This window comes from Glycine soja, chromosome 4 (assembly GCF_004193775.1).
Source record: "Glycine soja cultivar W05 chromosome 4, ASM419377v2, whole genome shotgun sequence".
Classification (NCBI taxonomy): domain Eukaryota; kingdom Viridiplantae; phylum Streptophyta; class Magnoliopsida; order Fabales; family Fabaceae; genus Glycine; species Glycine soja.
The window spans coordinates 17,180,771-17,205,882 of record NC_041005.1 but is presented as its reverse complement, the minus strand read 5'-3'; the positions used below and the strand labels follow the sequence as shown (position 1 = coordinate 17,205,882).

General features: G+C 37.6%; 1 protein-coding gene and 1 long non-coding RNA gene across 5 annotated transcripts; one reads left to right on the top strand and one right to left on the bottom strand.

Annotated features, from left to right (window-relative positions):
• Nucleotides 1-7,702: 7,702 nt before the first annotated feature.
• LOC114409455 (protein RBL-like) lies at nt 7,703-20,716 on the bottom strand. 4 transcript variants are annotated; one of them, XR_003666095.1, is made up of 7 exons: nt 20,589-20,716; nt 20,389-20,487; nt 18,587-19,680; nt 18,245-18,506; nt 17,433-17,570; nt 16,767-17,161; nt 7,962-8,086 (listed from the first exon to the last, which is right to left on the bottom strand). XR_003666095.1 is itself a non-coding variant. In XM_028372923.1 (6 exons), the coding sequence occupies exons 1-6, from the start codon at nt 20,605-20,607 to the stop codon at nt 7,953-7,955; spliced, it is 1,746 nt and encodes a 581-aa protein (XP_028228724.1). In that variant the 5' UTR covers nt 20,608-20,716; the 3' UTR covers nt 7,703-7,952. The 4 variants fall into 4 exon arrangements, 3 of the variants coding, with proteins under 3 accessions (XP_028228724.1, XP_028228727.1, XP_028228726.1); XM_028372923.1 differs by lacking the exon at nt 16,767-17,161 and having other exon boundaries at nt 7,703-8,086; XM_028372926.1 differs by lacking the exons at nt 16,767-17,161; nt 20,589-20,716 and adding an exon at nt 19,815-19,919 and having other exon boundaries at nt 7,703-8,086.
• Nucleotides 20,717-21,661: 945 nt separating this feature from the next.
• On the top strand, nt 21,662-23,749 carry LOC114409454. The gene is made up of 2 exons (XR_003666094.1): nt 21,662-23,332; nt 23,406-23,749. It is a non-coding gene; the product is annotated as an uncharacterized LOC114409454 (long non-coding RNA).
• The last annotated feature ends 1,363 nt before the right edge of the window (nt 23,750-25,112 follow it).

Here is a 25,112-nt window from a genome sequence, read left to right as displayed (position 1 = left end):
ATCTCAAGGAAAGATTTTTTTTTTTTTTGGTGATTGATAGAAAAATATATAATCGAGTATAGTTACTTACACATGAACTTGTTAAAAGGCTTACAAGAAAATTTAATGATTGAATCATCATTGAGATCTTGTGTTTTGACTCAGCAGTTTATTCACTTTATTGATTTATAGCTTGTTTAATCATACTCTATCCAGAAAAAAAAAGAATTTAGCTTTTGATTTTGGAGTCATATTACTCATTATGTTGATCATATTAATAATAATACTTTTTTTTTGCTCAGCAAAAATAAATATCATATAAAACTGAAATAGTACCAGTGGTACTATAATTGCATATGTTGAGGTATGGGCCCAGCTGGTTCCAGCTTTTTCACAGAACCAAGCTAGGGACACATTAATTTGTTACATAGTCCAGCCTCACCCATCCCCTCCTAGTTACTAAATCCTTCCTTGAGATTTGATGACCATTGGTTGAAATGTATTACAAAATCCTTCTCGATGGTTTTGATCCACGTCCAGATTAAGAGAACTGCATCGTTCAGCATTTTGCCATCAAAAGTTGCATTCTAAAAAACTATTTTATTTCTGTGCTGCCAAATTGTCCATGTTAGATCAACCCACCAACATTTCCATCTTGTGGACTTCTTTCCATCAGCAACCCCACTTCCATGTTGCATGTAATGATCCCTAGGGTTTTGTGGCATTGTTGTTGCTAAGTTAACCCAGGACAGTGACTCCCACCATAGAGGGAGGATATTACTACAAGTGAAGAATAAGTGAGCAGTGTCCTCCTCTTTATTTCTGCAGAAAGGGCACAACGTATCATTTACCATCACCTATCTCCTTCTAAGGTTTATCTTAGTTGGTAGTCTATCCCTAATTAGCCTCCATGCGAACACTGTAGATTTGGCTGGAATTTTGAGTTTCCATAGCTCCACAAAGTCAAAATTCTGATTTACCTCCATTAATTCTCCCCATATCGTGTCATACCCACTTTTTGTTGAATAATACCCACATGGGTCAGGTTTCCAAATCCAGGTATCTTCTCTTTGTGGGTGTATATGCTGTTGTGATATCTCCCCAATAAAAGTATCCACCATTGCTACTTCACAATCAAAAAGAGATCTCCTCCAATTGAGCTTCCATTCCCATTCGGTGTTCGTGTTGCTCTCCATCTGCATGATGATTTGCTTTTGTTGGCATGAAATCCGATATAGCCTTAGGTATTTCTTCATTAATGGTAATTCATTAGCAATCCATCGGTCCTCCTAAAACCTAAACTTATCACTACCACCCACCTTCCATATTGTTTCCCTTTTAATTACATTATTCTATTGCTACAGTTGTAATGTGACCAGGTCCTTCCACCATGTGGAATCTTGACTGCCTCTTCTCCCTTCCTCTAATGTCCTCCACCCACCATACTTCGAGAAAATTATTTTGGCCCATGGTTCCTCCTGCTTATGAAAGAGATCCCAACGCCATTTCCCTAACAAAGCTGAATTAAAGGTCCTGAGATCTTTGATGCCTAGTCCACCTTTGTCTTTTGGTAGACAAATTGTCTTCCAGTCGACCCATGCGATCTTCCTATGATCTTGTCCCCCTCCCCATAGAAATCTTTGCTGAATGGCTTCTAGTTTGACTATTATTTTTGAAGGTACCCTGAAAAAGGAGAAGAAATAAATAGGAATTATTGTTAGGACTGCATTAATGAGAGTCACTCTCCCCCCGAAGGATATGTGTCTCTGTTTCTACGTGGCTAGTTTTCTCTCACATTTTCTAATTATGGGATCCCAAAACTCACTACGTCTTGGGTTATCCCCAATGGGGATACCCAGATACAGGAATGGCAAGGACAATATTCTGCAATTAAGGTATTCAACTGCCTCCTTCCGCCATTGATCGAATTTCCCTATTGCCCCAAAACTGCTCTTTGCAAAATTTATCTTTAAACCAAATGCAAGTTCAAAGCTTCTCAACATTGACTTTATGGTCTTCACATTCTGCATTGTGGTTTCACCAAAAAATATGGTGTCATCTGTATATTGTAATATGTTAATTGGTGTTTTGTTTTTTCCCACAAGGAGGCTACTGAAGAGGCTCTTATCCAGTGCTTCTTTCATTAATCCAGTTAAACCTTCCGCGACAATATTGAAGAGTAGAAGCGCTAGTGGATCACCTTGCCTGAGGCCTCTGTGTGGAGTGAATTCATTTGTGGGGCTACCATTAACCAGAACAGAAATGGAGGTTGATTTAAGACATCCCTCTATCCAGCATATCCACTTGGGTGAGTCATATGTTCTCTCATAGTCCACTTTGAAAACCAGGCATGGCTTGTTGCACCTTTTTGCTTCCTCCACCTCCTCATTTGCTATCAGCATGCTGTGCAACAATTGTCTTCCACTTATGAATGTTGACTGCCTCTCATCAATTATTTATGGCATCACCTTCTTCAATCTATTCGCTAGGAGCTTAGCCACAGTCTTATAAACACAACCTATTAATGAGATAGGTTTATATTCATTAAGATTTTGTGGATCTTTCAACTTTGGGATGAGGGCAATAAAAGATACGTTGCTGCCCCTTGAGAAGACCCCATTAGCATGGAATTCAACAAGGAATCGATTGATGTCGGGCTTTAATATCTCCCAAAACTGTTTAATGAATTTGAAGTTTAGACCGTCTGGTCCTGGACTTTTTTCGCTCCCACAATCCCATACTACCGCCCTTATTTCTTCCTCAAGAAAACTTCCCACCAGCATGTCATTTTGCTGTTGTCCCATCTCATAAAATCTGGTCCCATTAAGGTTTGGTCTGCACTGCTCAAGCTCATTGAATCTGTTGTTGAAAAAGCTGCGGACCTCCTCTTTCACTCTTGTGGGGTCATCTACCCATGAGCCATTAATGATTACGCCTTTAACTGCATTATTTGTGTGTCTAGAGTTCATCAACAAGTGGAAGTAGCGTGAGTTATAGTTTCCCTATTCCACACCTTCATTGCCTCCTTGAGTTTTTTTATTTTTACTTTGAGTGCATAGCCCCTCCAACCCCTTGGTTGTGTGTTTGTCCAACACTCCCTGACTATCCGTTCAAGAGATTTTTCCTTCAACCAGCAATCAAACACCCTGAATGGTTTTGGCCCCCAATCGATCAATATTGTTAAGCATAATGGGGCAATGATCTGAAAAGTTTCTGTCCAAAATGAAACTGGTACAACCTGGCCATTTTTGAAGCCACTCATGGGATACAAGGAATCTGTCTAATTTGCTCTTAGCAGCCCCGTTTGGTTTGAACCACGTGAATTTTCTCCCCACACTAGGTATTTCTTCAAACTCTATGTCAGCTATCCATTCATTGAAATCATTGATGTTGTTGGCTTCCACTACCCTATGAGACACGGGAAGCACCACAGTCCTTGAGGACCATGTTTGAAGAAATACCTAGGAAGCATTGATGTTGTTGGCTTCCACTACCCTACCATTGATGCCTGATGTTGTTGAAATCTCCCAGGAAGCACCACAGTCCTTGAGGACCATGTTGTCTCAACTGCATGAGTGAGTCCCATAGTTCCCACTTATTCTGACTATCAGATGGGGAATATATATTTACTATAGATGCTTTCTGATTTTCTTGGGTCCACACTCCTTCCAGTAGGATGAAGCCTCTTCCCCTAACTCTTTGTTCCACTTTGAAAGCTTGTTCACTCCAAATACACAGTAGTCCTCCCGCTGTATTTATTGTTGGCTGAAATTCCCATCCAACATCCATATCTCCCCACAGAACCTGGCACATAGACTTGTCAATTTGCTCCTTCTTGGTTTCTTGAATGCATAACATGTCTACTTTGTGTTTCCTGACCATTCTCCTGATTGCAACCCATTTGACCCCTCTCCCAAGCCCTCTAACATTATAGGAGACAATATTCATGATGAAGATTGTCTGTCACCCAATTCCTCAACCTCTTTCCTGTCTTTGTTCTCTATAGCACTGATTTTGTTGATGATTATGGTATGCTCTGAATCGCTAGACACCCACATGATTTTTGCAAGCTCCCATTGAGATGATGCCTCTTCAATCTATCCTTCGTTGGGTCCCTTAGATTTTGGAAGCAGCTTTGGGTTGTTTTCTGTGGTTTGTTCTGATGTGCCTCTTTCCATGGAAGATGGGTATGATGGATACCCCGTAGTTGTTGATTTCATGGCCGCGCTAGTGGGATCCTGATGGGTAGTCATGTTAGCATCGCCCAATTTGAGTTGATTCTCACTCTGTTGGGCCATATTCTGTTTACACCCCTTTTTCCTGGCAAACACCTTCCACTCCCTTCCTCCGTCGGAGGTTTGATAAGAATGGGCTGCATTGTTGTGTTGTGGGTTATTGGCAGTGGTGTGGTTAGAAAGGCCCACCTTAGTAGTTGGCCTAGCTTCAGCAGCTGCACAGTCACGTGCCACTTTTGAGGGCATTATAGGCACGTTGGTGGCTTTGTTAGGTGTTGGGCTGCCTGTTGTGTGTTGAATAAGGCCCAGTTCATTTGTTGGCACAAATTCATTAGTTTGGGTTTGAAGTGGCAATTTTAAGGCCATTTGTGGCCCGTTGGGAGTTTCATGGTCAACTCTCTTTTGAACTTGGGCAGTCGCAACAACTATTTCCTTTTGAGGGTGACCTGAACGCTCCTCTGCTACTCTCAACGTACCTCTACTCCCCTGGGCTTTCTGCATTGGCACCTCACTTACACAATCTTCACCGATCTTGGGTGTTATCTCTGCGATAAAGTGCGCCGCGGGCTCCTGCTCTTTTGCCTTTTCCATGTCTGAACGCGCACAATTATTGATACTGGGAAGTTGTGCCCAGCTTCGATGTGCAATACCCACTATGTTCTCCTTGGGTCGAGTACCTTTGGGTAAAAGCAGGGATTGACTGTTGTCGGTAACAACATTTCGGTCGCCGTCGGGGCTGTTTGGCGGATACCGGAGATTATCCGTTGATGACGTCGCTGTGCGCGATGATGCGTTGTCGATATCATCAGAGTTGATCTCCTCCAATGAATATGAGACTTTTCGACCCATATAGTGGCGCGTTCCGGCATCGCTCAACCCCTTTTCGACGATGTACACATTATGTACCTCCCCTCCGATGTTAACTGCGACTGTGTGATGGATTAACGGTCTCTATGGAGTTCTGATGAGGATTCTGGCCCCATCTAGCCTTCTTAGCTCTTCAACATCGTCGGCGACCTCGATAAGGTCTCCGACTGCCGCCACTATTTTTCGAATGTTCCCTATGTCCCATGCTTCTAAAGGGACTCCCAAACATTGGACGCAGACCAATCTATTTCCCGGCCTGATCGTTGGATTCCACTTTTCTATCGAGTGGAACGGAGATGTGTCGTGTTGGGTTTCTTCATTGATGATCTCCTCAACTTTGATATCCGATAGCCCAAGGAGGAGTATCATATCATCGCCGATATATTTCGACACCACATTTACTCCTAGCTCTTAGGGTAGGTTGTGTTCGATTCTTTCGAATGCCCCTAGTTTCTTAGGCCGACCCACCCATGCGTCTGTGAGCCACTTCTTTTCCCCCACTGCAACTTCAAGGTGGACCGACGATTGTGACTCAGCCTGTCTGGGATGCGTAGGTGGGAAGTGATTCTTGTGTTCGACATCCGCTTTGGTAGTGGAAACCACCTTCGCATACGACTTAAGAGGGGTCCTATAGTGCATTGACGTGTGTCGCGCGGTTGCCACTTCATTGTTGTGTCCTTCCATTTGGGTCCTAAGTATGGTGGTATGCTCGTCAAACCTCACCTTTCCTCTCCCATACTTTAGAACATTGACATACATCTTGAGTCCATCTAATATGATGTTATCAAGCTGTCTTTCTAATTTGCATTCGTCGGATACCCCTTTGAACCTTACGAATCCATATCTTCTGCCCCTTTTGTTCCTATGGTTAGGGATGAAGATCTCTCTCACATCTCCCCATTTCTTGAAATGAGCCCAGAGATCCTTCTTTGTTGTGTGTTCAGGGAATCGCGTGAAGTAGAACGTTGTGATAGCATCTTTGTCCCTCCAGTTTTCATGGTAATACCTTTGAGATTGTCCTGGCTTGTTGTAGGCATAGTTCGTTTTGGGATCCTCTCTCTTTCTCTCCCCTTCCCTCTGTCTTCCTCTCCCTCTGATCATGGTGGTCCACTCACTCTCGCTCCCTCTCACTCTCTCTCTCTCTCTCTCTCATGATTAATACACCATTCATCCCCGCATATTGAATCTCTTAGATATTGACCACTTCAGTTTTGTCCTAAGTTTTGTTTGTTTGGTATTATTTGCCTCCTATATTGTTAGTTTGCACCATTTTTAGAAATATGTTTGTACCATCAATTGCAAGTCTTCCTTAATCCCAATTATTTACTCTTAAGTGCAAAACAAGTCATCCTTTGTACATTTTCTATTACTACTTCCAGTTCCAGAGACTTTGGCATAAATCTAATCTCTCTTTTCCTAATGATTTACTCTTAAGTGCAAAACAAGCCATCCTTTGTACATTTTCTATTACTACTTCCAATTCTAGAGACTTTGGCATAAATTTGATCTTTTTCTATTTGAACAAAATCATAATACATCTCTAATTCACTTGTTTAGTATTTTTATTTTTTATTCGTAAATTGATTAGTAATCCAAGTCTTCATTTGCTCTTGTGCTGATATAAATATTTATTATACATAATATTGATCAATGCTTGTACTACTGCCCAGGACCATACATAGGATGAAGATCATCCAGTCCAATCTGAAACTGCCACGCCAAAGATTATACAGACATACTCTGCATAAGTCATTGAGCCAATTGGAATAGAATGTGTTGTCCTCTCATCATTATCTAGGTTTAGTTGTGGAGAGAATGAGAGTTGTACAACTAATGACTTATGCATTCAAAGTTTCAATTTATAGTTATCCTTGTAAAAATATTGAATAGTTAGAAATTGTATGCTTTGCTAAATTTGTAAGATGTTATCTCACTTATTTGTATGTACTACTTTTACTTATTTTTCATGATTTTATTTATTGAATTTATTTTCTCATGATTTGATTTGTTTCATGAATATTTTATAAATTTATAAATGAAGTTTCTTATATGCTGGTGCTTGTGAATTCTCTATATTTGTATTTTTGAATTATTATTAAAATTATTTTGAATTATGATATATTTAAAAATTAGTTGATATTTATTTTTAATAAAGTTCAATATTGAAATTTTATTTTTTAAATAAATATTTAAAAACAAAATTTTACATACAGAAAAAATTGAATTACTCTATCCAAACAAGTAAATTGAAACACAAGGAATTTGAAATGCTTTATTCAAACAAATTATTTGTAAAATGAAGGGAATTCAATTACAAGTAATTCAAATGCTATGTATTTTAATTTCCTTAAATTGCTAGAATTCTCCATCCAAACACATGGTTATTCTTTAAGTCTTCAAACTAAGCATCAATCTTAGTTGCTTTAAAACACTTGCCACCATCCTTTTTTAATAGTTAACTTTTAACTTCAAAATCAACTTTGAATCTAGGACTAGAGAGTAATTGAGGGCTAAGGTACTAGGTTACAACATGCAATGGCCTATGGAATTGTTTGTCTCATGTCTGTAGAGGCATATATAATGAAAAAATAGCATTACTTGTCAAACAAAGACTTCCAACATTTAAACTAAATTGGTAATTTATTTACCTTTTATTGACACCATCGAAGGCATTTTGCATATTCTCTTTTGCCCAATCCATTTCCTCATACATCACAATTGGCTTCTCATCCAAATCAACCAAACAATACATTTGCTTCTCATCACAATTGTCTTTTTAAAACTGCTTATCCATAATCATATTTCCAAAAGAACTCCCATCCTATGTCTTTGCAAACCTAGATTTCCATTGACTTGATGAGAACATTCTAATCAATGCTCCCTTGTTGTCATTGAGAGGCATCCTAAACTTAGGTATGATGTGGGAAACAAGTAATGGCAGATTCCACCAAATCTTTTCTTTAACTCCGTCATTTTTCCTACAACTTTGTGATTTGTTGCATTATCTGTCACAATAAAGGCAACATTTTCTTCATGAATCTCCACAACAATGTAATCTGTCATCTTAAAAAATTTGTCAACTGTTTTTACTTTTTACAAATGGGAACAAGCCAACTAGGCTTGAGCCTGGCCTGGTTCATAATTACAAAACCTAAGTCTGGCCCTTTTAATGTTACAGGCCAATTTTTAAGGCCAGGACTGTTTGAAGGACTAGCCCTAGCCTAAGTCTACTTACATGGTCTGCTTTATATAAGGCTTATAAACAAACCAATGGGCCTTTAAAAAAATAATATTAATAACTATATGTTTATATATATATATATATATATATATATATATATATATATATATATATATATATATATATATATATATTATAATTGGTTTTCTTTTAAAGCCTAGCCTTTTTACTTAAACAAAGTTTTTAAAAAGCCTAAACTTAACTTTTTCAATAAGCAGGCCAGACTACCTGCTTATTTCCACCCAACTATTTTGAATGTGAGAACAATCAACAGAGTTCAAAAAATGTTTCCTAGGACAATTCACTAATAATGGATTTGGTTCAAATGAAATGGTGAGGGAGTTTTTTTTTTTTTTTAATTTTATCTCATTGGGCTCAAACATTTGGAGAAGGGAGGAGATGAAAAATGAGGGAGCTAAAATCCCTCCCTTCTAAAATTAGGATGATTTTGAATTGGAAAGGGAGTAAAAGTGGTTTGTAATTTTTAGAGTGAACTAACAATATCATTCTTGAAGTTCTATTTGCCTTTCTCTTCCCTTCTAATACTTATTTACTATTATTTCCCACCCCCTAGCTAACCCAACAAGGGGAACGTCACTTCTCCCCTTTAACCAAACCAAAAAAGAGAGCCATTTCTTTTCTTTCCTTTCCCTAATTTGAATCATAGTGTAACAAAAGTAATATGGGCCTCCATCTTTTGTTGATCCACCCATCTATTATTATGGTACATTTCGTTTTCTTTCAATGAGCTCTACATTCTTCAATAGCTTCCATAGTCAAATTCATTATTCTTTAAAAATTTGACTCTAATGTTATGGTAGGATGGTGGCTTAAACAGTATGCCATGCCTTGCAACAAATTCCAACAAACTTGTCAAGTTCATCACCTAACCATAATGAATGGCATGGCAAACTTGTAGAACAAAGAAGCAATCACTCTGTATTCTTCTCTCAAACCCTTCTTAACAATGTTATTGATGGTGGATTGACTGCTTCCTCCCCACTTCAAAATATTTCCACAATGGTGAATTGATTTCTTCCTCCCCTCTTAAAAATGTTTCCACAATACACAATTTTGGCGCGTGAAGTTCACACTTGCCCTCTTTTCCAGCACGTGACGCATCTCCGATGACACCCGCTTGCTGACAAGACAACCCCGGCCTCTTCCATCTAAAGCGACCCACACAAGCCCCTTGTTTGGCTATATTTTTGTTTTCACTTTTAATGGCTTCTTTAGGTACTATGGACACCGTCTCCGCCATGATGTTTATCATTGTCCCACTTATTCCTTGTGAGAAATTAACCGGATCTACCAATTATACTACCTGGGCGGCCACTATCCAAGCTTTGCCTTCGTAATCAAGAACATGCCAACCACTTGACCACTAAGGCCACGGATATTCCCAATAATGATTGAGCCCATTGGCGGCAAATCGACACCTCTTTATGTAGTGTCCTTTGGTTCTCTATTGATTCAAGCTTTGTACCAAGCATTTGACACGTGTTATAAGGCTTGGAGCAAAGCCAAGAAAGTCTACTCCAATGATGTTCATCATCTCTATAGTGAGATAACCACTATGTTGTCCACCAAACTTGAGAATGTGGATATATGGACATATCTTGGTAAGCTCGACCATTTGATAGTTGATTATAACAATTTGATGTCTTTCACTTCTAATGCAAAGACCTTTTATTGACAATGTAACTAGTACTTCATGGTTCTAGCTCTTGCTGCTCTCCTAAATGACCTTCATTCGATGCGTAACCAGATTCTATCGGCCCCTACTGTTCCTACTTATGACATGGTTAGTGAACAATTACTGCATCTCTCCACTTCGCATGTTTTTGGTCATTCCTCTACCTCTGCCTCTTCTGCGGATTCCTTCACCCTTGTCTCACACTCATCTCCTGGAAAAAGGTATGGGGAGGTGGCTGAGGTCGTGGTGGGAAGAATCGATGTTGCAATTATTGTCAAATTTATGGTCATATTGAACCCGATTGTTGCAACAAGGCCTGACACCAGTTGAAATCAGCAAATGTTGCCCAGGTCATTAATCCTGCCCCCTTTGAGGATGTCACTATCTCCCCCAGTGAGTATCATGATTTCCTTCAGTGTCTCTTCTGCGGATTCCTTCACCCTTATCTCACACTCATCTCCTAGCAAAAGGTATGGGGACGTGGCTGAGGTCGTGGTGGGAAGAATCGATGTTGCAATTATTGTCAAATTTATGGTCATATTGAACCCGATTGTTGCAACAAGGCCTGACACCAGTTGAAATCAGCAAATGTTGCCCAGGTCATTAATCCTGCCCCCTTTGAGGATGACACTATCTCCCCTAGTGAGTATCATGATTTCCTTCAGTGTCTCTTCTGCGGATTCCTTCACCCTTGTCTCACACTCATCTCCTAGCAAAAGGTATGGGGACGTGGCTGAGGTCGTGGTGGGAAGAATCGATGTTGCAATTATTGTCAAATTTATGGTCATATTGAACCCGATTGTTGCAACAAGGCCTGACACCAGTCGAAATCAGCAAATGTTGCCCAGGTCATTAATCCTGCCCCCTTGAGGATGACACTATCTCCCCTAGTGAGTATCATGATTTCCTTTAGTGTCAAACAGCCCAACAATCTGCCTCGACTATTACTGTCACGACTCAGTCTGGTAATCCTATAGCCTTTGTCTCTCAATCATCCTCACTTAGACCTTGGATACTTGACTCTAGTGCCTCTGATCATATGACCGATAACAATCTTTTTTCTCTCAATTGTCATTATCAGATTCTTTGCCTTCTGTTACTCTCACAAATGGCTCTTAGATTAAACTTCGTGGCATTGGTCAAACCCACCCCCTTCCTAACCTCCCTTTGAAATCTATCTTGTTTGTTCTTGATTGTCCTGTCAATTTGATTTCCATTAGCAAACTCACTCGCTCCCTTAATTTCTGTCTTGCTTGTTAATAATTCTATTCTTGTTCAAGATCAGCGTACCGGATGGAGGATTAGAGTAGGACATGAATCTGGGGGATTGTATCATCTTTCACCACTGATTTCCTATGTAACCACTACTTCTGTCGATCTTGCCCATCAGTGCCTTAGTCATCCCAACTTGGAGAAGTTACGCCTTTTAGTTCCTAGTCGTTGTACACTTAAGGTGTTTCAATATGAGTCATGTTAGTTAGGAAAACATGTTCGTAGTTCATATAGTCCTCGAGTCAATAAATGTGTTGCATCACCATTTACTTTAGTTCACTCCGATATTTAAAGGCCTAGTCGAGTATGTTCAACTTTAGGTTATTACTATTTTGTTACTTTTATTGATGACTTTTCTCGTTGTTCTTAGGTCTTCTTCATGAAAAGCTGTTTTGATGTCTTCTCTATCTTGCAAAGTTTTTTGCATGAAATTACTAATCAATTTGGGATACCCTTTAAAATTTGACGCACTGATAATGCTAGAAAATATTTGTCATGCCAATTTGAGTCTTTTCTAACATCGCAGGGAATTTTCCATCAAACTTCATGTGCTCACACACCACAACAAAATGGTGTTGCTAAACGAAAAAATCGTCACCTAGTTGAAACCGCTTGTACCCTTCTCCTTCACTATAATGTTCTTATCTGCTTCTAGGGTGATGCGATTCTTACTGCACATTCCTTGATCAATCGCATGCCCTCGTCTATCCTCAACAATCAAACCCCATATTCTATTTTGTACCCGCAACAAGACCTCTACCATGTTCCTCTCTATGTCTTTGGATGTACTTGTTTTGCCCATGATCTTACTCCAAGATAAACTCTCTACCAAGTCTCTTAAGTGTGGTTTTCTCGATTACTCTTGCCTCCATGAAGGATATCGTTGCTTTTGTCCACAGCTTCAAAGGTATATTGTTTCTACTGATGTCACTTTCTTTGAGTCTACTCCATTTTTCTTTGAGACTGTTGACAATAATGCACCTCTGGTTGATCAGCCTGTTGTTCCAACTTAGATTGTTGTTGTTGCTCCACCACCATTAATTGTTTATCGGCAACAACAGCGACATCCACTGGTGGTTCCACCTACTGATACCCCAGGCATCATCTCCTACCCCAAACAGCCCTCCAACAACATCTCTTGCACCTAAGCTTCTCATTGCCTTGCACAAAGGTATTCGGTCTACAAGCAATGCTAACTCTTTATATGCTTGTACTCTTCATTATCACCAATTATCTTCTTCCTATTTCTCTTTTATCTCCTCCTTGGATTCTGTCTATTCCCAAGTCTACAGGTGATGATATGGTTGATCCCCATTGGCAACATGCAATGTTGGATGAAATTGTTGTTTTACAAGCTAGGGGCACATGGGAGTTGGTCTCTTAGCCTCCAGAGAAGATTGTTGTTGGTAGTCGCTGGGTGTATATAGTGAAGGTTGGACTGGATGGTAGTATTGATCGGTTCAAAGCTCGTTTGGTGGCTAAGGGATATACTCTCAAATCTTTGGCCTCAACTATAGGGATACCTTTTCGTCTGTGGCCAAGATTACTTTTGTTTGCTTGTTTCTTATTATGGCTGCTATTTATCATTGGCCACTTCACCAGTTGGATATTAAAAATGCCAACTTACATGGTGAGCTGCAGGAAGAGGTTTACATGGATCAACCCCTAGGTTTTATTGCTTCTAATGGATCTCATCTTGTTTGTCGCCTTCGACACTTTATTTATGGCCTGAAGCAATCTCCCCGTGCCTGGTTTGGCCATTTTAGTTCAGCCTTAATTCAGTTTGGTATGACTTGCTATGAAGCTGACCACTCTGTTTTCTTCCTTCATTCTTCATCTGGCCAATGCATTTATTTGGTGGTCTATGTCGATGATACAGTCATTACTGGTGATGACTCTAATGGTATCTGCTGACTCAAATCTCACCTTCAGAGTCAGTTTCAAATGAAAGATCTTGGTCCACTCAAATATTTTTTAGGCATTGAGGTTCCTCAACCCACTTCATGTATTGCCATTTCCCAAAGGAAATATGCTCTGGACATTCTCACCGAGATTGGTATGCTTGAATTTTGTCCAAGTGACACTCCTATGGATCCCAACTTCAAGCTTCTTTCGGGTCAGGGGCAACCACTAATAGACCCGAAAAGATATCGTAGACTTATTGGCAGACTCAATTACTTCACTTTCACCAGGCCAAACATCGCATTTTCCGTAAGTGTGGTAAGCCAATTCCTTAATGCCCCTTGTGATAGCCATTGGCATGCCGTCATATGCAACCTTCGATGTGTCAAGAATGCACCAAGTCACGGACTCTTATATGAGGACAAAGGCAATTCCAAAATTGTTTGTTACTTTGATGTTGATTGGACAAGATCGCTGTCAAACAGAAGGTCTACCTTTGGCTACTGTGTTCTTATCGGAGGTAACTTGATTTCATAGAGGAGCAAGAAGCAGAATACATTTGCTAGATCCAGTGTTGAACTGAATATTGTACCATGAACTTACATGGCTACAGCAACTTCTCCAACAGCTCCAATTTGGAGACACCTAGGGCACTAAGCTTATTTGTGATAATCAAGCCGCTCTTCACATTGCATCTAATCCGGTCTTCCACGAACAAACTAAACACATAGAGATAGATTGTCATTTTATGAGAGAGAAAGTGCTCTGAAGAGAAATCACCACTGACTTTGTCAACTCTAGTGACCACCTGGTGCATATTTTTACTAAATCTCTCAAACGGTCTCGCATTTATTATATTTGGAACAAGTTTGGTGCATATGACATATATGTTCCAGCTTAACGGGGGATGTTAAAGATATGGTTACAATAGATTGAATGCAAATAGGGAAATAGGATATATTTCATAAATATGTCAGGATTTCATATCCTTTCTTTCCTTAATTATTTTGTACCTATGATTATAAATAAATCGGTGTGTGTATGACACAATACACAATTCCTGATAAACACTTCTATATCTTTTTCCCCTTAAAAATGTTATTGATTTCCTAATTGATTTCTCTTGCAATGATAAAACAATTTCATACATTTTTTTCCTCACTTTATCACTAATAGATTTGCAAGCTCCAACATTTTTGTGTTCCTGCCAAATGATGCTTCAATCAATAAACCCCACCAATTATTACCGTCTACATAGTTTGCATTTAATTTTTTAGGCATCTCCATCAACTGAGATAGATAACACTTTTCATCCTACATCACTCCTATTTCCAGGAGCATTTTCTGCATTTAAAAAACCCCACTCTCACACTCTTGGCATCATCAAAGCGACCAGCAGCACCTGCACCCCCATTAACTCTCACAACACCACTACTCCCACATGAAAACATTTCAAACCAGCATGATACAACACCAAAACAAGACAAACTTATAGAAGCAAAGGAGAGAACAACTTCACAAGCACTCAACCCAAAAGCAAAGAAGAAAGCAGAAGCAAAAAGAGAAACCAAACAACAGAAGTAATCAAATAAAATATACCAGAAGCAGTTGAACCAAAAGCAGTCCAACAACCCAATCATAGAACGAGACAGAAATTAAAGAAAATGAACCCGGTCAAATAGAGAATATGAACACAGAACACAAATCTGAATGGTAATCGAGAAGTGGCGCAAAGAGGTCAAAATGAGCAGGAAAAAAAAAGGTTTGAGAATTTTGATGAAGTGGAACAAGGGTGGGTCTCAATTAATAGATCTTTTTTTTGCCAAAGTAGAATCAGCCTATTCTAATGATTTTAAGCTCACTATCATGCAATCCAACCAATCACCCCAAAACAAATTCAGCACAGCATAGGATTGTAGGCTGTTTGAAAAATCATAAGATCATGCAATCCTAAACAATTTAACTAGCTTCACAAACCCTCTTACACCAACTTCCATATCTGTATATTAAACAAAATACGGGACAATGTAAAGCTCAGGAAGTCAGAATCATCCACTGTAGACCGATGGATAACTTTCTTCAGCATTCACCTACTGCAGGATCATTGGTTACTGCTAGAAGATGGAAACTTTGGTGGTTGGCAGCTACAAATGCAATCTGGAAGCTCAGGAATGATATCATTTTCCATAGTCAATCCTTTGATATCTCTAAACTGGCAGATAGTATTCTTTTTCTTATGTGGACCTGGCTGAAGGGGTGGGAAAGGGATTTTAATGTCCCTTTTCTCCAGTGGTCCTCAGCAATGTCTTTAGCATTTTTTTAATGTTTCTAGGAAGGGCAGGGTTGTGTTTTTTCTGTAGTGTTGTTTGTATGTTTTAGTATCCCTTCAACAGTCAATCTTAATCTGTATCTTGTAGTACCACTGGTACTTCTATCATTAATATAAATTAACTTTGCAGCTCAAAAAAAAAAAAAAAAACGGGACAATGTAAAGCAAAACAAATATACTTTAAAGTTTAAACTATACTTTAACATAAACATTTTTTACATGGGACCACAATCAATTTAAACAATGGAGCGCAAATCATTGTTAAAAAAGAAAACAAAAACAAAAACAAAATGCAGAATGCAACAGTGCATTTATACAAAAGAAGACAACAAAACAAAACATTGAACATGCTTCAATAAATACAATAACAAAAGGGGTGTGGATTTTGCATTAACCTCAAACAACTTCCCCTCTTTACTTCAAAACCCCACCCACAACAAGATCCATCAACTCCGAATGGGATTGGAAGTTATGCCTTTGTATGAGAATGGGGTAAATCAGTTTAGAGGAAATTTTGGGGGAGGAAAAGAGATGTTTATTGTTGGCTTTGTTGTCATTTACATGTGACACTTAACATGCCAACAACAAAGTGTGTTGTTTGTTGCTCCAAACAATAGCCATCCAATGTTTAGAACAAACAAGACTGACATATGCAATGTTTGGAGACTCCACATACATATTTTTTAGTTATAAACGTAGTGGTAAAGTTACTAATAAGATTATTTACTCTTAGATCAAATCAAACTAATTGAGAAATTTATTTAATATTGCTAAGCCAAAAGTTCAACAAGTTTAAAAAAAAATATAAAAAGTTAACATTAGCCAATTCAAAGATATTCATATGAACTCAAACCCAATGTTGTTAATGGCGGATGGCGGTTCATGGCGGAAAGTCAAAAATCCGCCATAAAAATATGGCAGATGGCGGACGTTATGGCGGACAAAAAATAAATAAAAATATACGTATAAATATTAATAAAAAATTGAAAAAAAACAATGGATTGCATTCAAATAACAGAAAAGAAAAAAAAAACAAAAAACGGGTGTCAAAAATAAAAAAGGATGTCAAATAGAAAAAGGAAAAAAAAAAAGCAACCCTCATCAAAAACGGGTGTCAAACAGAAAAAAGAAAACGCCCTTAGCCTAGGAAAAAAGAAACAAACAATTCTCAAATGTCTAGACTTTCTTCCTTCTTTGTTTAAGAGACCAGTTTGCCATGGACAAAACAAAAAAATTAAAACGCACCAGAGCACTGCCGTCGCCGTCGACGTGCGTTGGTGCATTGGTCGTCGGTCGTCTGTCTCTCGCATGCGTCGTCTGCTGGTCTGCTGCCGTCATGCTCGAGAACGTCGTCTGCGGTTGTCGTTTGTGTCGCCGGCGCCCACACCGCCATTCGTCGCGCTGGAGACTGCTGCTGGTCGTGCCGCTGAAGAGGAGAAACTCGGGTATGGTTGGCTCGGGTCAGCCCAACCCCTGTCACGCACGTTTTTTAAAATAAAAAAATCCGCTATTCCGTCATTCACGTGATTCCGCCATGGCCGCCATAAGCAACCCGCAACGCCACTGCTATTTGGTGGCGTTTTTCCAAAATTCCGCGACGCCATTCCGCCATGGCCGCTTTTTAATAACACTGCTCAAACCTATCTCGAAAAAACTCTATTATCAATGAGGATGGTCAAAAAAATATAAATTAGAGAACACATCAGCTTTCACTAACCACCACCAACTTAGAAACATAGGTCAAGGATAGAGAGAAAGGAGGCAAGTTTAAATAAAGCCATAAAGGTAAGTTTTTTTAGAAAAGAAAAACTAATAAAGACAAAAAATGAAGATAAAACTGTGCTTTTGTAAACAAGAATTTCATAATCTACAATTATTCATCATAAAGTCCATCACCATGAAAACCGTTACCATTATCTTGATCGGCCAAAGATTTGCTCTTAGGTTTTGCCAATTTGCTAGATTTTGAGGGTTTCTTAACTTTTTCTGCTTGTAATTCCAACACCTTCTCTGAAGGTTTCCGCTTTCTTTTCATGCGCCCAGCATCATCTTCATAACAATAGAAAAATAAAATATTATTATTAAAGGCATCAGAAGAGTCAAAGGTCTGTATTAGAAAAATGCATAGACAATACATTACAACTTAACCACCCATTGGGGATAAAAAGGTGGACTTTTAAGTCTTGTCTAAATAAAATTGGGGAGACTTTGAAACTTTTTAGAAGCATAATTAGAGACTAAATGACTAAGTTAATTGGTCCTAAACTATAACTATCACATTAAGCCTACCACAATATTTGGTTATAAAGAAATAGAGTAGAAATAATAAAAAAGAACAAATAATGACGCATTTCTTTTTGTTTGGTTTAAGAGAAAATGGAGAGAGAGAGAGAGAGAGGGAGAAAGAGAAAACTAGACTTTAAGAAACAAAATTAGAGAATTTTCTCTCCGCCATTATCTTCAATTCAAATTTAAATATTTCTCTCCCCTCATTTTCTGTCCATTCAAACAAACAGAGACAAGTAATCCATTTCTTTCAGTAATAGACTTAATCAAGTTGAGTTGCAAATTCCAAAGTCAAGCCCACCAAATAAATTTGCTGGCAAAATTACAAGATCATGACTCTATACCTTTTATTTATTGGAGGAGGGAGTATTAGAATTTGAGATTCTAAAGAACTCAAATACTTAGCAACAAGCATATAATGCAAAGCATGCTATTACCTTCAAGAGGACTAGATGCATGATTCATCATATGTCCATTTGGTCCAGCTTCTTCCGAAAGAGGGGATCCAGTGTTATTGCTGTCCAACAACTTAGAAGAACTTTCTACACACTTCTCTTGCTGCTCAGGAACATCACGACTAGGGGTTGATGGCAAGTAACATAGCTCTTCTTGAGACATATCAGAATCACTGAAAGCAGCATCTTTCTCCACTGTTATAATGTCAACTTCCTCATCTTCATTAACATCAGGTCCTTTCACCTGCAAGCATATAACATAAAAAGAGAATGGGCAAAAAGAAAGAATGATGTCCATGACCAATCGAATAAATAATCTTTTACCTTCTCAGTCTCAGGAATCAGATCAAATTCATCTTCACGCTCTACATACTCCTCATTTTCCTCAAGCTCCTTGAAATCAGGAGCAAATGCACTCCAGTTCTCAGTATAATCTTTTGCCCATATATAAACCAAACCATTCAGCGAAACAGATACAACAATAGGATGCACAGGATGCCATGCTAAATCTATCAGAGCTTCCTTAGGCCCTTCAAGGATTTTCACAAGATGTCCAGCTCTATCCCATATGTAAATCTTGTGCTCACCTTTGCTAGCAGAACCACCGACTACCCACTCACCATCACCACTGAAACAAGGTGCTTTCCAGTGTACCTTCGTGATGGAATCTTGAAATTCCCGGAATAAAGTTAAACATTTTGATCCAACAGCCTTCAAATTCTCGATATTATTTAGAACATTGTGGTTCTCACTCAGGTCATCAAGGGCTCTGACTTCATCTTTCAGGGGTAGACGGTTTTCATAGATTCGAATTATTCGATCATTTGAATTTGTGAGCAGATACTGCCCATTCCTGCTGAACACAATGTTCTTTACAACAGAACCACCAGAGATTGGAACTACAGCACGCACGTCACCATTTTTGTAATCAATGGCAAGAATTTCCCCTTTTGAGTTTCCCACATAAACCAGAGTCCCATACTTATTAAAACAAGCAGCAGTTGGTGTGAAGGAGGTAATTCCATCAGAACATTTATTACGTGAAGGAGGGGTTGGTGTTGGTCCATTGCATGTCTCTAAGACAGAAACTTTAAGTAAAGTTGTGTTTCCTGTGTTCAGATCAACAATCATTGGAGCACATGAAAGAGGACATGCTAAGCAAAGAGATGGGGTCGAGGATCCTGGATGAAGACGAGCTTGTAGAGGGGTTTGTTGCAAAACTATCCGTGTTATCTTCTTACTACTCATAACATCCCACAATATCAATGATTTATCAGCAGCAGATACAAGAATTTGATGACCATACTTTGACCAGCAAATGCTAGTTATGGGAGAAGAACATTCATCATCACGCAGAATCTTAGCAATGCCTCTGGTTTCAAAATCCCAAATAACACAACTTCCATTGTTGCATCCAGCTGGTTCAATTGAGCAACTCAAGATCAAAAGTAAGAAAATTGATATTGCAAATAACTACAATAAATAATTCATATTAGTTCGACACTTGCTATAATATTTACTCCAGTCACATTTGAACAAATACCACACATACCCATTATTGCCTCCCAAACTTATTCCAGTATAATGGTGAAGTAAACATCAACTACATCATGCACATCAAGCTTATCCAATGCCTTCAGCATCAATTGCATCATTACTGCGTTAGGGAAAAATGTATCCATACCCTTTAATATTTCTCCATCACCAAGCCAAGGCATGAAAAGTTAAAAACAGGACACCACCCTTGATGGTAGAATCCCAAAATTCAACATAAGCCCCACAATGAAAAGTGTCAAAAAAAACACCCTACATAGTACATATACAATATATACAATATGAGTAAAAATAGTGTCCTTTTCTTATCTGGGTCATCAGGGAAAAAGGGAATTATGCACTAAAGTTCGCTACTTTAACCTTGAAATCGATATTTAGTACATAAAATTCAGTTTTTACCCACAACCCGTTTTCTAAAACCAAATGATTAGCATAAACACAGGCCACAAAAAACCAAAAGATAAAAAATTTTCACGAAAATGCATCAAAGGAGAATACCCTGGAAGGACACAGCAGCAGTTGAATATGAAACATAAGAGAGAGAGAGAGAGAGAGAGAGAGAGAGGCGTTACCAGCAAGAAGGGTGCCACGGCGATTGAAGGCAATGCATTTCATACAACCATATTCCAAATACTCCTCTATCACTTCAGGGAAATCGCCCTGCAACGGATCTTCAATAACGGTGCACAACACAACGTCAAAAAAAAGTGAAACAAGGAAGATGAGTGAGATGGAGATAAAGAAAAGGGTGTGAGAAAAGAAGAAAACGAACCAATGATGGAGGCGTTCATGGTTGCTGGAGAGAGGGTCAAGGTGCACAAGTGTAGCAGAGAAAATGGGAAGAGAGCAGCAAAATTGAAATGAGGGAAAGAAAGAGGGAATAAGGGAGAAATAAAAGAAATATTTTGCTGCTGCCGGTGATGTCTATTTCTTTGGTCAAATACAAAATTACAAATAGGACCCCGGACAAAAAGGACTTCCAGTATATGTTTTTTTATTCAAAAAACAAAAATCAAAAAGTGGGCTAACGAGATTATTTTTTTAAATATAAATTAGACTAAATACGAACTAAATTATATAAATAAACATACTATCGGTTATATTATTAATTTAAGGATTCTTTTCAAATTAATTACCAAGAAATATAAAAATTTATTTAATATGTGATTGATTATCAATTCAAATTATTTAGATTGATAAAAAAAAAATATGTGCTTATTTTTGCATTTTTTATTATCATTTGTCTTTATTTTATAGATTAAAACTTGGAAGAAGATGCAGGAACAAGAAATTTGTTGAGTCTAATCCAGTCCAAAGTGAGTGATGCACAATCAAAAATGTTCAAAATGTTACTTCTTTATGATTAATTTAGTTACTAGATTTATATTTTGTTATCATTAGTCATTGAAATAAATAAAAACTCAAATAAATTCTTGAAGTCTTTTAAGGTTTTAGCAAAGTTCCTAAAATTAACCTTTATCTCTCATGTTGGTCCCAAAAATTTTGTTATTACTATTACTTAAGTACCTGGAATAGGACCAAAATGATAAAACTAGTTAATTTTAGGAATTTAAATGAAATTTAAAGCAAATTTTATGAATTTATTTGAGTTCTTCAAACTAAAATCACAACAAAATATAAAATAAAAGATTAAATTAACTGTTACTATATTTTGAAATGTGTGAAAGCTGATTTGAAATGATAAAAACAGGTTCACAGACATATTTTCAATAGTTTAGACTTTAGACTATAGTTTTTGTCGGACAACAAACCACCACGTTATTTTATTATTATTCTAACTGCTTTATATCTTTGCAACCGAAGTAGGGAAGACAAAATCCACAATGGATAGAAAAGGGGTAATGTAAACAGATACTCACTATCCGAGGAAACGGATTTTTTAACTATCCATTTTTACCTGTCCTCCGGGTACCCGCTATATCCTATCGCACGATGGCAGAGTGGATATCATAATACCCTCATATATATAACGAGTTAGGCTTTGGAAAAAACCGTACTCTTTTCACTCACACTTTGCGCATGGCGCAGCCCCAGTGCCCCACAGGCCACAGCCTCACTCTCTCACCGCACCGCCACAAAGCACTGCCACCCGGCAACGCACCGCCGCAAAGCATCGCCGCTCTGCACCCCATACTTCGACACTGCCAACACTCAACACCGTCATGACCGCTGCACCGCGCAAAGGGCCGAGGACAACCTCCTCTTCTCACAACCTCGTCATCACCGCCGCACCCCACACTTCCAACACCGTCACCAATCTTCTCACAACCTCGATGCACATGTACATCTCCATTCAATTTCTATTTTCTTCTACAATGTCCTTCGCCCTCCTAATACTATGATTTGGGGGATTTGAAACTTGGTTCTGGTGTGGATGAGGTAATTAGCAATTTAGCATTTAGAATTTGAAACTTGGGGGATTTGGGAATTTTAGGGCTAAAGTTTCGAATTTTGGATTGGCAAGAGCTGTGGAGGATCACTGGGATAATGGTGGTTTCAATTGACAAGGCATTCTGACTAATAAAAAAAAAGTACACATCAACGTGGCATCTCCGCAATTTTTCTGATATTAATTAATTTTTCATTTGTTCTTAATAGATTAAAAACGTAAAAAGTACTCAACTGTAGTATTGACTCGTAAAATGTATGTTATGTAATCCTTACATTTTAATGAGAAATATACTTCATTGTATATAATTATATTATATATACTTGCACATGTTAAAAATTAACCAACACCAGCACACAACACCTTAAATCATGAATTAATGCAGAAAGAAGGCACTGTACAAAAAGGGGGAATGGAAAAGAAAGCAATCTATTTCCCCTAAATGGAACCTGAAAGGGTCTTGCCTGATAAGCCTATCGTGATATACATTTGGGATATTATCAGGGCCGCCAGAAAGTTGGGATTGATAGCTAGGGGTAGATGAGTATAGCTAGCAACTTCTCAATGACTTGCACTTAAGTTCAGATTCTGAACAACCAGAAATGGTTCACATATACAACTGACAGGAGATGAAAGGGAAAATGAAATGAACAACAAAGGCATTGCTTTTCCTGATTTCTGCTAAGAGTGTGCTTGAGCATGCTTAGGTTTCTGATGGCCAAATCTCCTATAGCTGATAGATAGATGATGATTAGATGATCATTATGGTATTGCTCAATTGCTTCGATGGAACAAGATATTCTTTTTTAATCTTGTAATTGCTGAGTTTTCTTTTGGCCTCTTTTTTAATCCTCTACTACAAATGTTAAATTTTCATGTTTCTCCTGTATAGCTTTCATTTTTATATTTCCCTCTTATGAATTATTATACTATTGAAATGAAGTAGTCCATGACCTTAGGTTGATGGTTTCATTCATGGAAATGGGTCAAATTTATAATGATTATTGAGTCTTCATTTAGTACATATGGTCGTATTCTTACTTCACATCGTAGTAGATTACATCTAGATACTTTGGAGGCAGATTGACTTTGGACCGACATGGAAGGTAGTTAAATTGATACTTTAAATTAGCTATTCATATTATTTACATATTTTAATGAACTTGTTTTCTTTTTCAGGCTCAACTAAATCTAAGGTGGACAAAATGTTACTCCAAAAAGTGTTTGAGGAAATAGTTGATGATGTTAGTATCTTTTTTATATATATTTCATTCCAATTTTAACAATATTTATCGTCAATGGTTTTAATTTATATGTTTTTTTGTTTCGGGAACAAGTGACCAAAGTGAGGTTGTTGAAGAGTAAAGTTGAAGTTGTTTAGATTTAAGGAATTGAAGTTGAACTTCTTTTATTGGACTTATGTTGTAGATAGATTAATTTTATTTGAACCAATGTTTTAAAGAGACTAATCTTATTTGAATTTATGCTTTAATGTTATTTGAATTTATGTTTGAGTTATGCAATCAAGGTGTTGACATTATATATTTTTCTTTTTTTGCTACAAAAAAGATTTTTCATTTTTTAACATTCATGGATACCCATGGGTATTCGTAGGTATACAAAAATCCACGAGTAATTGGATTTGCGGATATCCACGGATTCGCAGGGCGGACACGGGCTGATTTTCTAACTCGTGGGACGGGTAATAGCTAGACATTATCCGTGTCTGTTGTCATTCCTAATCAAAAGCACCCAAATTTTGTTAGTAAATATTTGTTTTATAATTTAAAATTTATAAAAATATGTTACTCATATTAATTCTACTTTTATAAAATAAACTATTTGTTTTAGAATCTCTTACGTAAAATTAGATTTTCTACCTTTTCTAAAATTTTGCTTTTAGTGGGTCAATACAGTTTGTTACGTATTTGTTACATTTATTTTGACCTACACGTTGGTTTCCAATGGTCAACATATTTTCCTCTCTGGAAAAGGCACAAGCATGATAAACAATTTGTTTTCTTCCTCTCTAAATTTTGTCTTTTCCTTTCTTATAAAAAAATTATTTTTGAGAGCAAGAGTATTGGTGTTTAGAAAGTTCAGGGATCCTTTTGTTGTACACAATCGAAACCAACGGATTGTCGTATCTTGGGAGAGGAGCGCAATCAAATTTTCCTACCAGTGTAATGGGGTGTTTTCTCTCTAAGGATAGCGTTTGCACACTTCAACCCAAACCCATTAAAAATTTCTCCCTTAAATTATTTTCCTTTGTGCTTATTGTATGATATATTGCATTGTTGATTCATGTTCTGTCAACTGAAGTTATTTTGCTACTATTGTTTTGTTATTTAGTTGAGGGTTTTGCATTTTCTTCTCATTTATTTCTTTTATTTTATTTTAATTTTGTAACAATCTTAGAGACAAAAACTACTTTCTTGTATAATCTTTGTTGTAGTAGCATTCTATTTTATCAAAATGTCTATAATGGATATGATTGAGTCTCTTTCTAGTAAGCCTGGAAAATTAATTGATGAAAACACAATGTATTATGCTCCATTAAAAATGTTTTTATTATATTATTTCATTTCCTTAAATTTTAAATTAGTGGGAGATTGTTGGAAAATATTTTCTTATAATTTAAATTTTAAAATTAAAATATATTTTCTTTATTAATTATGTTTTGTAAAGATAAAATGCTTTTAGAATTAGTCTATGTGAAAAACTAAAGGCATCTCATTACTTCTATTTATATACTAATTTCAGGAAGTTATCTTTTACTTGGTCAAATTCCTTTGTAAACTTACAAGTCTTTAAAATTAAGAAGTTTGTTGTTTGCTTTTTATTTTCTGTTGTTTAACGTCATTGTTGCAAGTATTTTGTTGCTAC